Source organism: Ammodytes marinus (assembly GCF_949987685.1).
Source record: "Ammodytes marinus genome assembly, chromosome: 15".
NCBI classification, from domain to species: Eukaryota; Metazoa; Chordata; class Actinopteri; order Uranoscopiformes; family Ammodytidae; genus Ammodytes; species Ammodytes marinus.
The window spans coordinates 24,813,287-24,827,294 of record NC_137219.1 but is presented as its reverse complement, the minus strand read 5'-3'; the positions used below and the strand labels follow the sequence as shown (position 1 = coordinate 24,827,294).

Below are 14,008 nucleotides of genomic sequence, written 5' to 3'. Positions count from 1 at the left end.
TTCGTTTTTTCCCCACAATGCACTGCCACGGTGGATGCCCCGGACGCCCCAGATGGGACACTAAACACGCTGTCAGCAGCAAAATAAAAGTGTTTAGTTTGTGCTCTCTAAAGCAGCTCGAGTGTATCGTGAGAGGAGTCTATCGTATGTCACAAACTACAGCAGTACAGAAAACACTGACAACAGAAAGAAAAAAAGGCAAGTTAAGAGATTTTGCTAAACGTTTGTAAAAAATAATATATATATATATCTTTTGGTTCTAGATAGCCCAAAGTTGCCATGCATCACTGATGACCTTTAGCGCACACACACAATTCTAACGTTTCTTTGAGTTAAAATAGACAGCAATCTCTCACACACACACAACATGGAATCAAGGAATTTACAATAGAAACAAATGAAACACCAGAGGGACAAAAAAAGGGGCGAATTGGCTCTTAACCCCCTTCACTTTCTTTAAGGACAAGTGTTTGGCTCAGGTTTTAATAAGACAATCTGTACTCAGATGGACTTTAAACTGTCCTCATTTGGTGGAATTGTGCAACGGAGACACATTCCATGTCCTTCATGTTAATAAATATATTTTTTACAACACCAATATGGTGCATATGCACAGAAAAAAACTATGGGAAATTCAAACACTTTTTCCAAATATAATTTCTTTTCAGCCTATGGAGTAGAAAAAAAAGCTCTTGTGGAAAAATCGTTATTGGTTTGGACATTACAATAAATGCTTGGCGAACCGTTTTTTTCTCAACCGTATAAAAATGCATAAATAGATCAGATGTTAATGTTAATACTCACTGGGGATTTCATGTCATACACGGTTGTCCACAGTCATCAAGACGTGGGACATAACTGTCAAAGAGTTTCGAGGACGCTCAACTTTAAAACAGAGTCAAAATGGTGACACCAGTAGCAAACCATTCATTAGAAATTTGATCTGGGCTTTGCAGTCTTTCATTGTTCGACTCCCCCCAAAAGTGCACTGGGATGTCTGATCTCCTTTTCAAGCATTCATATTAGGAAGGCACCACATACTTCAAAAGACCCAACACAGTCCACAAGGCACAAGCATCAAGATTCTGTATTTTCCTCTTTGGCGTATTCCTCTACAAGTTTCTCATAGGAGTGTCCATGCTCCGAACAGTCACTGGTGAACACGGAGCCTTCAGATTCAGAGCTGTGCTCCTCTTTGGAGAGTGTCTCAATGTTCTCGTCACACGTGGTGATGGAGAGTTTAGCTTTAGAGTCATCATCATCCTCCTCTTCCTCCTCTATGTTATTACTGAGAAAGTTCTCCTCGTCTATGAAGGTGATGTTAGCGTTCTGGAAGGTTAGCGGATGGTAGTCTTTGGAGTCCCATGTCCTCCTGCCGCCCGCCCCACAGTCTCCCAGTCCTCCACTCTCCAGCTCCACCTCTTTGTCCAGCTGGTTCTCAAACATCTGACCCTGCTCCAGTTCTAGTTCGTCCCCTACCTGGTCGTCTGTGAGCAGCAGACCGTTGTCCGAGCCCAGCAGGTAGTTCTTGGACTTGGAGAAAGCCACGGTGACCCGGTCGCTGAAGCTATAGCGTCTCTTTTGGCGCGGCGAGCGGTCCAGGCTGAGGATAGTGTGACCGTTGAAGATGGGAGCGTCATTGCAGCTCTTGGAACGATTGATGTCTTTAGATCTACCGGTGGGGTTGGCTTTGCTGCCGTTGCTTCGGCGATCGTGCTTGGTGCCGATCTGTTTGATCAGGTCGTTGTAGCCCTCCTGCTTCTTGGACAGGAAGCTGAAGATGTTGACGTCGTTGGGCGTGGGCGGCAGACGGAGCGAGGCCTTGTGGGACTCTTTGTAGTGCCGCAGCTCCTCCAGAGACAGCTTACGCAGCCGGCGGCGCTTCTTCAGGGCCTTGTGGGCCTCCACCACCATGCGCACCTTCCAGTTGAAGAACAGAGACAGCCAGGCCAAGCCCAGATAGATCCACATTTCCACAAAGTAGCGGTACAGAGTCGGGTATTCTTTATTTGGCTCCACACCTGGTGAAAAGGACGAAAGAAAATTGTTGTTAATTGTCCGATTTGTGATACATTTTCAAACAAACTTCTAAATGTGCCTTTTATTTATGCTTGTAACTACAGGTTTTCTGGTTTTTAGTTGAAACACTAAATGTATTTATCAAATGTGCCTACCTGCTACCAAGTCCCCAAAGCCGATTGTAGTCAAGGTGACGAATGAGAAGTACAAGCCTTCGATGTATGTCCAACCCTCCTGGGACATGAAGACAAAAGGTGGGAGGACTAAATGGACCAGCACACCCCAGAGGAGGAAGATGGCTGTGCAGGTAAACTGAGCCTTTCTCTGGGAAAGAAAAACACAAAGCATTGCTTCAGGTTGAGAGACGCCACAAAGAGAGATCCAAGTCCTTTACCCCACAAAGAGAAAGACAAAAGAGCTCCTATCAACTTACCAGTGAGAATCCCTTCTTGGTGAGAAACTGGCCCATGTGCTTGGCCCTGCCGCCAAAGAACTTGCCCAGCTCACTGATCCAGGTGAGGCACAGAGGCACTCCAAACAGCCCGTAGAAGATGCAGAACACACGGCCCGCTGGCGTCTTGGGGGCGATGTTCCCATAGCCTTGAAAACAGGGACATAGTGTGGTTAGGATTGTTACTATCTATATCTCTTTAGTATGGTGTCACATGGGAGAGAAGGATAATACAAAAAACATGCCAATACTAGCATATGGTTTTTCTTTTCACTGTGTTGTTGTCCTGTGCATTTCATTCATACACACTCTGGGGAAACATTCAGCAGTTCAATCTGACTCAATGGAACCGCGCTTAAAAAGTCTGCCCGACAGGCCGGTGCATGTTTTTACCAACAGTTGTAATACAACTCTTTCCGATCACTTGAAGGGGACATATGATGCTCATTTTTAAGTTCAAATTTGTATTTTGGGTGTTCACCAGAAGGAGTTTTCATGGTTTTCCGTATAAAAAAAACACAAAAAAACACATACATTTTCTCACACTGCCCATTTCATCATATATTTGTCTGAAACGCTCCGTTTACGCATTTGCCCCTCCGATTGAAAAACCCACATTGGAGTGTTCGCTGCTTGACAGCAGGTTACATCAGGAACCTCAGGTGGGCCTAACTATGGGAAGCATGAGCTTCACAGTCTCTGGAATGTAATTTTGGAGTTAGCCCTCGGGGGTGCAATATGCTAATGAGCTACGGTTACAAAAGCTAAAGTTACAACACTATTCTAGTTTGAACAGCATGCTGAATCATACATTGTCTTACCTAAATAGCCCAAAAGAAACTGACTAGTCTTATTTCCGCTTGTATTGTGGGCTGGTAGGGACACCAAATACCAAAATACGTGTGCACAAACACTCAAAATTATGTCTCCTTTAGACATGACAGTAATGTTTGGAAAAGAGAAAATCTGCCTCCTTTGGCCATCAGAGCTCCATCCAGCAGGACTTACCGATGGTAGTAATGACAGTGGCGGCAAAGATAACGGCATTGGGCCAATTCCAGTTGTTGAAGAACTTGCTGCCAGTGATGGTGACCCCTTGGCCTGCAGCATCAGAAACCACCTGAGGACAAACAAGGAGAGAGTATAAGCATGATTTCATCTTGTATTGAAATGACTGGGCACTTAGGGCGCACTCACACTAGGCAAGTTTGCCTTTTCCGTGCTCCAGTACGATTGGCCCCCCTCCCCACTCTCCCGCTGGCCCGTGATCACACTGCTCCCAAAGGCCGCGGCCCGGGCACGATTGCTCTGTCATACATACGTCATCACGTCGTAATACGATACATACGTCATCACCAAGCGTACTCACTACCGGAATTAGTAGAACAACAATGGAGAACAACAGTAGTCGCGGATTGCCCCAAACACCTCCACATTTTTGTGGGTCAGCTGCGACCATGGCTGCAACTGAATACTGTCGCCGGCCCAATTTTCTAGCAAACTCTCCACTTCGCGATCGCACAGGAACCCACTCGTAAAACTCTTGCCGCCATTGTTTACAATTGTTGTGGGGAAGAAGGGTCACGCATGGACTACGTCATCTTGCTCAGGTTGCATATCTGTGCGTGTGCACGTGTCATCTCATTAGCATCTGTGCCGTTCTTTCTGGCACACCTCTCCCAAGTGTGCCGTCCTTCCTGCTTTATGTTGATGGTATCTGCAGTGTTACTGATGAGCCCAGAAGACACTCGTGCACCCAGGAGAATAGCTGCTAACCTGGGGGCTTTATTGTCCCAACCACTGCTTACATTGGTAGAGAAACAGGAAGGCAAGCGCTGCATCCATAAACAGGCATTTTCATTATCACATGAAGATGCTAGGATGAAAATAAATAAATAAAGCACCAGCAAAAGTGGTTCTTTGGCGGTTGCTCCTTTCGTTTGTTATTTCTTTGAGATCCAAAGTAACTTTGAATATGTTTTATTATACAACATATTCAGGGCAGGCAAAATAAAAAAGATATTATTTTGTGCTTAATACACCAGACGAGATGTATACAACCATCTACAGTAGAGTGTGGGCTAAACAAGAAAGAGCCTAATCAATCATTCTTGACCATGTGTGTGCTCGAACAGCGACGACAGAAGCTGAATTGGCCCTGTGGGGTATTGACAAAGAGCCGGGCCATGCGTGGAGGACAATGCATTTCCCCACTCACAACAAAGCAAAATGTGCCTGGAAATCTGCAGCCGTGGGCAAAATGCACATAAGCCCTCAAGTAGTGGAAGATGAATGTGTTCTTTAATAATAACAGGTCTGTGACAGCCCTGCTCTGTCATTACCAGTGTGAGGGAGGCCATTCTTTTGTCAAACAACACGGCTCCTCTGTGGGGCTTTAACATGGCAGCAGTGACGTCTGTGTTACTTTGAACCATAACTAGGAGAAAAAGCCTCAATCCGCTGCACCACTGTTCTGCTTACACACTTTCACTTTGACCGGCCTCCAGTCCAGAGCATCTGGAGATACCTGGCTTTCCTTAAGATTAGGGCTGCGCGATATCTGTAGCTTCACTAGGCTAATGAGCTAGCGTGGAATCCACCAATTAATTCAATTCTGTGCCCTGAAACCCCACACGGCCCAAAACTACTCAAATGTCACATTTGCATTTTTCTATTTTGTTGAATGCTTGAAAATTTGCGTTTGAATTAAAGCAGAAAATAATCAAATATGGGTAAATACTTTATTTGTTGAGAATTTAATTATTTATATGACATTTTTATATTTATTAATTGAATTTACAGAAAATATGCTATATCGTCAAATGTATCGTTGTTGGGATATGAAATTCCTATATCGGGATTTGAGATTTTGGTCATATCGCACAGCCCTAGATGCAATTGATTCAAAAATATTTAATTGCACTTTTTTTTTTAATCTGTTCTGAATGTACCTTAAAGTTTAAAGATATGCTTGCATTATATAAATGTAATGTTTATAAGTATTGCAACCATACAAAACAATGACAAATAATATTCTTCGGAATTACCTCAAAAGGTAGACTGCTTGCTAAAAAAAAATGCCGAAAGCATAACATGGGTCTGCTTTCTGCTAGGGCCAGGAGGGCTTTTAAAAAGGAATTTGCGTTATCATAGGTTACGAAAACCTTTGATAACCCAAACTGGATATCCCTGTTGACCTGAACAACCACTTCCTTAAACATCCTTAATCCGTGTAAGTCTACTTCAGAAAGAAAGTAATGTGTGGGCTCTATTGACCCTTTATCCATGTAGAGTCAGCTCATTCCAATACAAAAGGAAAGACAAGTCCGTGTCAGTAGTATGTTATGCAATGTATTTAACATCAAAATGTTCCTGTAACAACATTGACAGAAACGGGGATGAAAGAGCACCACATGTAGCTTACAGTAGGGTTCCAGCTCTGTGGCTTGGACTAATGGAAAGTGATGCCTTTTAAAATAACACAGCTGCAAAAGTTTTACACAATGAGAGGCTGCCGATTTGAATAATTCAAGCGACAGACTTCTTTGGTCTAGCCTAAATCCCCCAAAGCAATCATGGCTGTATTCATTCCTCTACTGCTGCGGTCAATATGTAAAAACATCACCCTACTAGCTGTGACTTGCGGCCTGGTGGTGTTTGGGGTTTGTTTTCTATGTGGAAAAAGGGGGGGGGGGAGGTGACAAATATTGTGTTTGTGCGTCACGTCTGTGGTCTGTGTGTGCTCAGCTCTGCACCTCATGCCTAGGCCTTAATGAGGGTGATTTGCACATGTTCACACAGTCTGTCTGCCTGATAAAAAGTGCTGTAGTCTGGAGATGTCAGAAAGGCTGATTCACTGGAATACTATGAGGGCAGAGTGCAGGCTGCATCATGGGCTTGAGGGTCACTCAATAGAGGACAATAACCATTCAACACTCGCGAGACGTAGAGGTTAACTTGTTCACCGTTAGTGGACATCTTTAATGTCATGTCATTTTAGAATCAAATACATACATGACTGTCACATCCTGGTTTCCTTCCAGTATGTATTTCCTTTTTAAATGACATGTCCCAACAAGAACACAGTGCTCATGCACACGCGCTTAGAGATGTTAAGTCTATAATTTTGACCTGCTCCCCTTGACTACCAGTGTTTGAACTTAGCTGACCTGGATGAGCGACCTTTCCCCATTTCTAAAATCAAAAATGCAAGCAAAGTTACAGGAATGGTTTACATTTACCTTTTCTAGAGCCGGAGAGTGAGGTAAAAAGCTACAAATCTTAAATGTTGAACTGTTCCTTTAATGCATTTTATTTCTACCATTTAAGTGTGTAGGAAGGAGTGGCAGTCCAGGTCTACAGAGCACTGGCCAATGAAAATATGCTTCCATATGACTGAGCAGGCTTTGCAAGGTCGTTGAAAGGTTAAATGGTCAGCCACTGGTCAACTCAGGGTCATAAACCACCCTGAGAACAAGGCAACAAGCCCATGCCATGGGGGAGAAAGAGAAAGACACTTTGTGTCATAGTGAGGCCAAACCAGCTCAAGAGGAAGCTGTTCAACTGGCTCTGCAAGACCAGCCACTGGACAACTGGAACTCACACTGCGTACGTTAGGTGGACAATGTTTCCAGTTTTAGTTTAAGAAGTTTAAGGAAAGCCTATTAGGATCTATTTATTGAAAAGAAGACCTGAGCATCTGTAGAGGATGCTTTTTTTTACTCTTCTCCAATTGTCAAAGTTTGTTGATCAATTCATAATTATTTTGAAAAAAATAATAAAGTAATCCAGCAATCCTGATAAAGAGATTCTGCAGTGATAAATCGCTTCTAATGATCTTCAGCAGAAAAGGCATCTAGCCAAATGGCACACCCCAGCGCATGACAAAGGAGATAAGGTCCAGGAGGGAAGAATATCTGAAAGTTACAAATAGAATGAAACCAATGAGAGAAAAAGACTGCAGTGGTCCATGAGTTTACTTCACATTAGTCAGAGCAGGATATCCTTGCTTTAACAAAAGCTAACCTGTGGGGTTATAGTTGACTCATTACTGCCCTGAAAGATCCGCTGCTCCTTTAAAAATAAAAATGTCTAGACGTCTTTTGATTAAATCGTTTGTCTTTTTTCAAACATGGCGGAAAAACCATCAAGAACTGGGTCCCTTGATAATGTAACATTGTAGTGAGGGAGGCGCTATGTTCATATTGTCACCATGGCCGTCATCCCTTCAGGCTATGACAGCTATGGGCAAAACATGTCTGAATGCTGCTACCAGTGCTTTTAAACACACACAATGTATGCTCTAAATGTTACGCTGTCTGCCGGAAACAAGTGTTTTTGTTCCGTTTGACTTTTAGGATATGTTCCAAAACAAGGACATTATTACAGCAATTCACTAATTGAGCAAACATATTATGGGATATGGTTTAAGTGAAAAATGATTACATTTTCCAGCTGAAGACATTCTTTGCCTCTTCAAGTCAGGCCATCCATAAGAAAACGAACGCACAGAGTTGTGAAAAAAAGCTTGAAATACATTGACTTTGGCATTCATATTGAAAATCTCATTATGTTGCCATGTAAGGCTGCCTAACTATAACCCATACGACACAAATTCTATGACTGAACCAAAAGTGTGTGTGCACTACACTCTTTAAGTCAAGTACTTTTGTGAAACTTCAAAACATTGCAGGCATAATCATTCTGTCACTGCCCCACTGACAACCAGAGAACAGTTACAAAAAAACAAACACACACACAGCAGCCATCTTTCCAGTTCTTGGTACTTTTCCACTTCCAGAAAATCATGCACACGTCAACAGCTGTTTATTGGCGGGATTGACTTGACTTTACAATGACGTCACTCAAACTCTTCCAGATCATTACGCATTGATCTTCTTATTTATTTTTAAGATTAAGTTAAGGTGTTTTCAACTGGATTTGATAGTTAACTGCCGTTTAGAGAATGGGGAATACAATGTATTGATTTCTGATACAGACGTGACGCGAGTAGGTTGTTGACAGTGTGGGTCGAAAAAAAAACACAGATTCCACTCTGATCAATGATCCACTTCACACTAGATTTTTTTTTTTTACCTTTATTTATACAGGTATATCCCGTTGAGGCCGAAGACTCTTTTGCAAGGGAGACCTGTTTTCCTTTCCCACGTTACCATTCACACACCGATAGCAGGCTAACTATCGACATTCACACGAGGCAAGGTGGGTGAAGTGTCTTGCCCAAGGACACAACAACTATGACACAGGTGGCAGGGCGGGGATCGAACCTCCAACCCTTTGATCATCAGCCAACCCGCTCTCCCACCTGAGCCACAGTCGCCCAAAATAATAAGCTTTTGCACCAGATGGGGAAACCAGTGAGAAGGTGGTGAGGTTGGACATTTGTGTCGTTTATACTGCCGATTTTCTTTCATCCTTTTCCCAATTTAACATCAAGGAAGAAACTGGTGCTGATAAAGACAGACACAGTACAATGACTGTAGTGTGACATGCATTTTAAAAAAAGGGCTGGAATTCCCAGACAATGAGAGGATTCTCACATCTGTTGAGCAGAGCATATTACACCACTAACAGACGTGGTGAGGGGCTGTTTTCAACTAGGCTGTTTATACTGCACAAGAGAGAGAGAGAGAGAGAGAGAGAGACACTTCATTAGCATTACATGTGGTATTTCTCTCTATTATCCAATTTCATCTTAAGTTTATTACACTCAATTTGAACTTGGTTGCAGATTCATTGCTCAAATAGGTTAACCCTCCTAACACTTTGTATGCTGCCGACTCACTGACAGTATACTGACTGTACAACTTGCCGCCACCTGGATCTTACATACAATCTAATTAGGCCTACAAGATTCTAGCTAATTAATTGCCTAAATCTAAACAGATGACATTGAAATGCATTGCTTTCTTCCATGACTTCAGTGCAATTTCGTCCTTTACACATTTTTCCAATGGGTAATAAAATACTTTCTTATGTAAAGCCAGCGGCCCCCTGACAGCACATGACCAAGTTAGCCAGCAAACCCCCCCCCCCCCCAAAAAAAAAACCACTACTTTATTAATTGGGCCTTTTTATTTTCTCACCAGGGGCAATGTCTCACTGTTTGCATGGGACGCAGTGTGTTGGGCTGTGTCTGCAAACATGTTCTCCACTCTTTAAGTCACGCTCATCAGGCAACAAGTGAGATCAAATCCTCCCCAATACTCCACTGGCAAATCAAAGAGGCAACAAGTGTAGAGCTAGGCTGGAAAGAAGAAAGGACCATTTCAAATCTACAGTTTGCGTCGCTGGTCACATTTCGAGTCATTACAGATAACTGTTGAACCTCATAATCTGTGCTGAGACAGAAGAGAGAAAAAAAAGCCCACACTTCATTTTTCAAAATATTGTAAAAAAAATGGCTGCTTTGTTTCTATAGCAGAACATCTAGCAGTCGAGCTCTCTTTATCCGATGACACGTCATGCTATGTTTGAGTGTGACAGTCCACGGCTATAGATGAATATAAATGAATTGATATAGGAAACTAACTGCATTAGCTATGATGTTTTGTGTGCAAAGAGAATTGTTTTTCAATATACATTTAAAATTTGCAAAGACTTCCCCCCGCTAAATAAGTAGACATGACTGCTAAATGTGAAAGGTGTTGTGTCTGTAATGTAATGTAATGTAAGCACCAACAAAATGATGGGACACTTGGCAGTGTGTGTGGAATTAAGACACTTCTTTCCTGACTGAAATTCAGTGCACTTACACGAACACACGCATGATTCTTAAAGGTGTACTCCGCGGCCCAGGTACATTTAATGACTTGTGAGTCACAATGGCAGATCAACACAGAGAATGAAAGAAGAAGGTTCAACAACAGGTCCAGTTGAGAAAGGAACTCTGGGATATGAGGTCCAGAGGCGTGCCGGTAATTACATCTGACTGCTTAAATCAACATAACTCAATATGACGGATTACAACTTTTAAGTATTGTTTAGAGAAGGATGTGTTATGCTGTAAGCTTAAGTATGCATTCTCCTGTAGTCCCGTGTCCACAGTACAAAGAGCCTCTGGGCACATCTTAAAACACAGAGCGTGCCATGCTTGCTCACACTCCCACCACAACGCAAAAAAAAAAAAAAAAAGTCAAAAACAGAATTCTAATTTACAGCGGAGATAAAGTGCAGCACAACCCACTTCACTTTGTTTACAACGGCTTCTATGGAGCCAACATCGACGGGCCATAAAATCCAATCAGTAAACTGTGGCCACTTCAAGGGTCGTATAGTTAATAGTAAACTGCTTGTTAATAAAACAGGGGAGGACTAACTTTTACGAGGCTTGTCGAGTGTGCTTATAGATTTTAATTGTTAACAAGCCGAGCAAAAAGTTGTTTTCCACAGTGGAAACCTGATAGAATCTCTGTAAACGCACATTAAAGTGGATGGAACAAACCTACAACTGAAGTGCGATGTGTAAATCTAGTTTAATATACAGACTCCAAAAGGCAGCAGGTGTCCAAAAGCAAACACCAACAGAGGAAAAAAACACTGGGAGACTGCACACATCTAGAATGATAATGGGACTGCAATACTGACCGTTATGGAAGGGTTAAAGGAGTAGTTGTGTATCTTTTGACCTGCTCCACTTGAATACCATTGTTTGAGCTAAGTTAACCTGGATGAGCGACCTATTACCCAGGGACATTTCTATATTTAAGAAAATGCACGCACGGTTACAGGAACGGTTTCTGTCGCCTTTTCTTGAGCCGGAGAGTGAGGCAAACAATTTAAAACGTTGAACTATTCCTTTCAGAAGTCAAACATGTGATTTTAGAATGTCTTTTTTAAAGACCCCCTCCACTCCCCCCCCCTACACAGATGGTGTTATGTGGTCTTGGTCCCCCAGGGAGAGAGCACACAGGAGCAGGAAAGAGAGAGAGAGAGAGAGAGGCCTCTTGAAGAGTTGAAACCCAAATCACAACTCTTTTCCGCTGGTGTACAGCAGCGATTGCCAGAGGGGAAACTAACTACCAAAGTCTCTCAAACATGATATTCCCCCCACTGCATTGTATTCAAGCAGCACATTTGGCCATTGAAGGGATTTTGACCGTTACAAAGATGGGGGAGGTTCATGGGCATATCCCTTTCATTCTGCCTCCCCCAAAAAAAAATGGCAGGAGGAAGCAAAAGGAGGGGGTCGGGGGAGGGATAATAAATCTCCCTAATACTGAGATGTGGTGGTGGGCCCAAAAAAGGGGAACAGGTTGAGACATGTTTCTGGGTCACACCATAGACTGTATATGGGTTACACACAAAAAAAAATGACAGAAATGAACTAGGCTACTATCAGTGTTCTTAGCGCAGAGAAAGAGTGACTCTGAGATGGTGGGTTGCATATCCCAACACATAAATCCCATCTTATTTTCTGCACTCTTTTTCGTTGGCGAAGGATTTTCCCCAGACAGCTTAATACCCATACTCTTTCTTATTTCATTCTACATACTACAGCTCATCATAAAAAGCATGTAGTTAGTTATCATACAGTAGGGATACAAGGGACATACTTTTACTGATTTATTTCATCATAACATTGCGCCTTGGTCATGCGTCTTGCATATACATATTCGTCGCATCCCTGGTTGTTTTCATACAGAGGCTCCGTCGATGTGATGTCACTTCTGGTGCGCAGTGGATTGTGGGTCGGAATCGGCCAAATAGCATGCTGATTTCAACGCAAAAAAACTTGACCAGTCATTGGTAGTCATCCGGTTATTTTTAAGCGTACTAATACTGCCCACAGGAATTAGAACATGCTAACTCTTTTTTCTACCATAATAAGTAGAAGAAAGTGTGGGTATTGGAACACAAGGCATATCTTCTTGTCACCACTCAAAACACAGACAAATGGAACCAATCAAGGTCAAAAAGCTGCCACAATTCAAGCCAGTGAACAAACAGCATGTCACGGGGCAAACACCTGTGAGTGTTGACTGACTATATGTTCATTGGTAAAAGCACAGGGGTCAACGACACCAGCTTTACTACTGGTTAAGGAATTATTACCATTGTTAAAAAGAAAAAAATGCCAATGGAACTGAACAGCATGTACTGCAGTTGTTTAAGGGCTGAGGTTAGAGATTGGCCCTCCACGCCTACAGTATCATAATCACTGCTCCAGACAGATAGTCTCTCAGTTTTACAACTGAATTTGGGCAATGAAATAATTATCACCATTAGGAATGGACTCCAGCACCCCACCAGAGATAACAGATGGTATTCTGCAAGCCTTTTCACAGGGACGTTGTAAAGACAATCGCCTACATGGCACAACAATGCTGTTATGATATTCTAAAAGTTTCATACAAAGTTTTAATAGTTTTTTTATGTTGCTTGTATTCATTTTATCCATGTTTCTATTCCCAATTACATCTTCTTGCACACATTCTCATTGTAATTGCACTGTACATTTGCTGTTCTTTTATCTAAGTACAACTTTGGAAAATTGCACTTTGGAAAAGTGCTAGGCCAATAAATAAAATAGTCTTTTATCATATTTATTAATTTTCAGGCCCATAATGAGCTAAGTGTTGACCCAGAAATATGAACATACACGTACAGGGGTTGTTGTGGTCAGTGTTTTAGTGAGGGCTAGTAGCAGCTGACGCTCATTAACAGATCATGTGTCACAAGAGAAACTTGCAGTAATACAATTACACCTTCAATTCATTTCCACGTGCACTTAAATAAGCATGCTGTATAGTAGACTTGGGTGCGTTTCAGAAATTCATGAGAAAATGTTGAAAGAGCTTTGTCCATACCTCTAATATTTTGTCCAAATCTTCTTTCGTCAGACAGGGATAGTCCTCAAGAATTTTATCCTTCTGGGCACTATACTGCTTTGCAGCCAGCTCCCAGTTAGGTTCCTCCAAAACTTGAAAAATTGCTGCCCCAATGGACAGGTAAAAAATAATGGCAGAAGTCAACAAAGGGCCTTTATCTACCATACTTATTTACAGTGAGTCAACTTTGAGAGCGCGGGACAGGGGGAAAAGAGATAGAGAGACAGAGAGGAGGGGGGAGATAAACTACAATACCCGAAGTTATGCCGGGCTCATTCTCCACCAGTCTTTCGGTTTGAGCATACGAAATGTCTCTTCTTTCGCGCGAGCGCTGTGAAAAAATATAATGAGTGCGCGTGCCGCTGGTGACAGCATTGGGCTCGAGACATAACAGGAGAACTGTATAGTGGGATAAAGCGCGCGTGGGGCGGCGGTTGTTGCATATACCCTCCACGTGCACAGCCAGAGAAGCAGTGCTTGGTAAAGTGGAGTGAACCTTGGGTTAGGGGAGTGGAGAGGAGCAACAAAGATCCGCCCAGAAAACAAAGCAAGGAGGAGGTTCATCGACTCGACACAACTTTTTTGTTGTTGTTGTAATCTTCTTCTTTTTTTAAATTATTTTTTATATCTACAGGTGTATGTAGCCAGAGGTGGGTAGAGTAGCCAACGATTGAGCTGAAGTAGCCTA

At 42.5% G+C, this 14,008-nt stretch overlaps 1 protein-coding gene across 1 annotated transcript; it reads right to left on the bottom strand.

Moving 5' to 3' along the window:
- Window positions 1-536: 536 nt before the first annotated feature.
- On the bottom strand, window positions 537-13,753 carry LOC307262083 (potassium channel subfamily K member 5-like). Its single transcript, XM_080042830.1, has 5 exons — window positions 13,300-13,753; window positions 3,479-3,590; window positions 2,453-2,619; window positions 2,175-2,343; window positions 537-2,021 (listed from the first exon to the last, which is right to left on the bottom strand). The coding sequence occupies exons 1-5, from the start codon at window positions 13,483-13,485 to the stop codon at window positions 1,078-1,080; spliced, it is 1,578 nt and encodes a 525-aa protein (XP_079898956.1). The 5' UTR covers window positions 13,486-13,753; the 3' UTR covers window positions 537-1,077.
- Between the last annotated feature and the right edge of the window lie 255 nt (window positions 13,754-14,008).

Excerpts from the sequence above, each read along its gene's own strand:
- LOC307262083 (XM_080042830.1), bottom strand. The coding sequence starts at position 13,485 with ATGGTAGATAAAGGCCCTTTGTTGACTTCTGCCATTATTTTTTACCTG. Across the intron at positions 3,591-13,299 it reads ATTTGGACAAAATATTAGAG|GTGGTTTCTGATGCTGCAGG; the intron begins GTATGGACAAAG and ends GTTTGTCCTCAG. Across the intron at positions 2,620-3,478 it reads CACTGTCATTACTACCATCG|GCTATGGGAACATCGCCCCC; the intron begins GTAAGTCCTGCT and ends CCTGTTTTCAAG.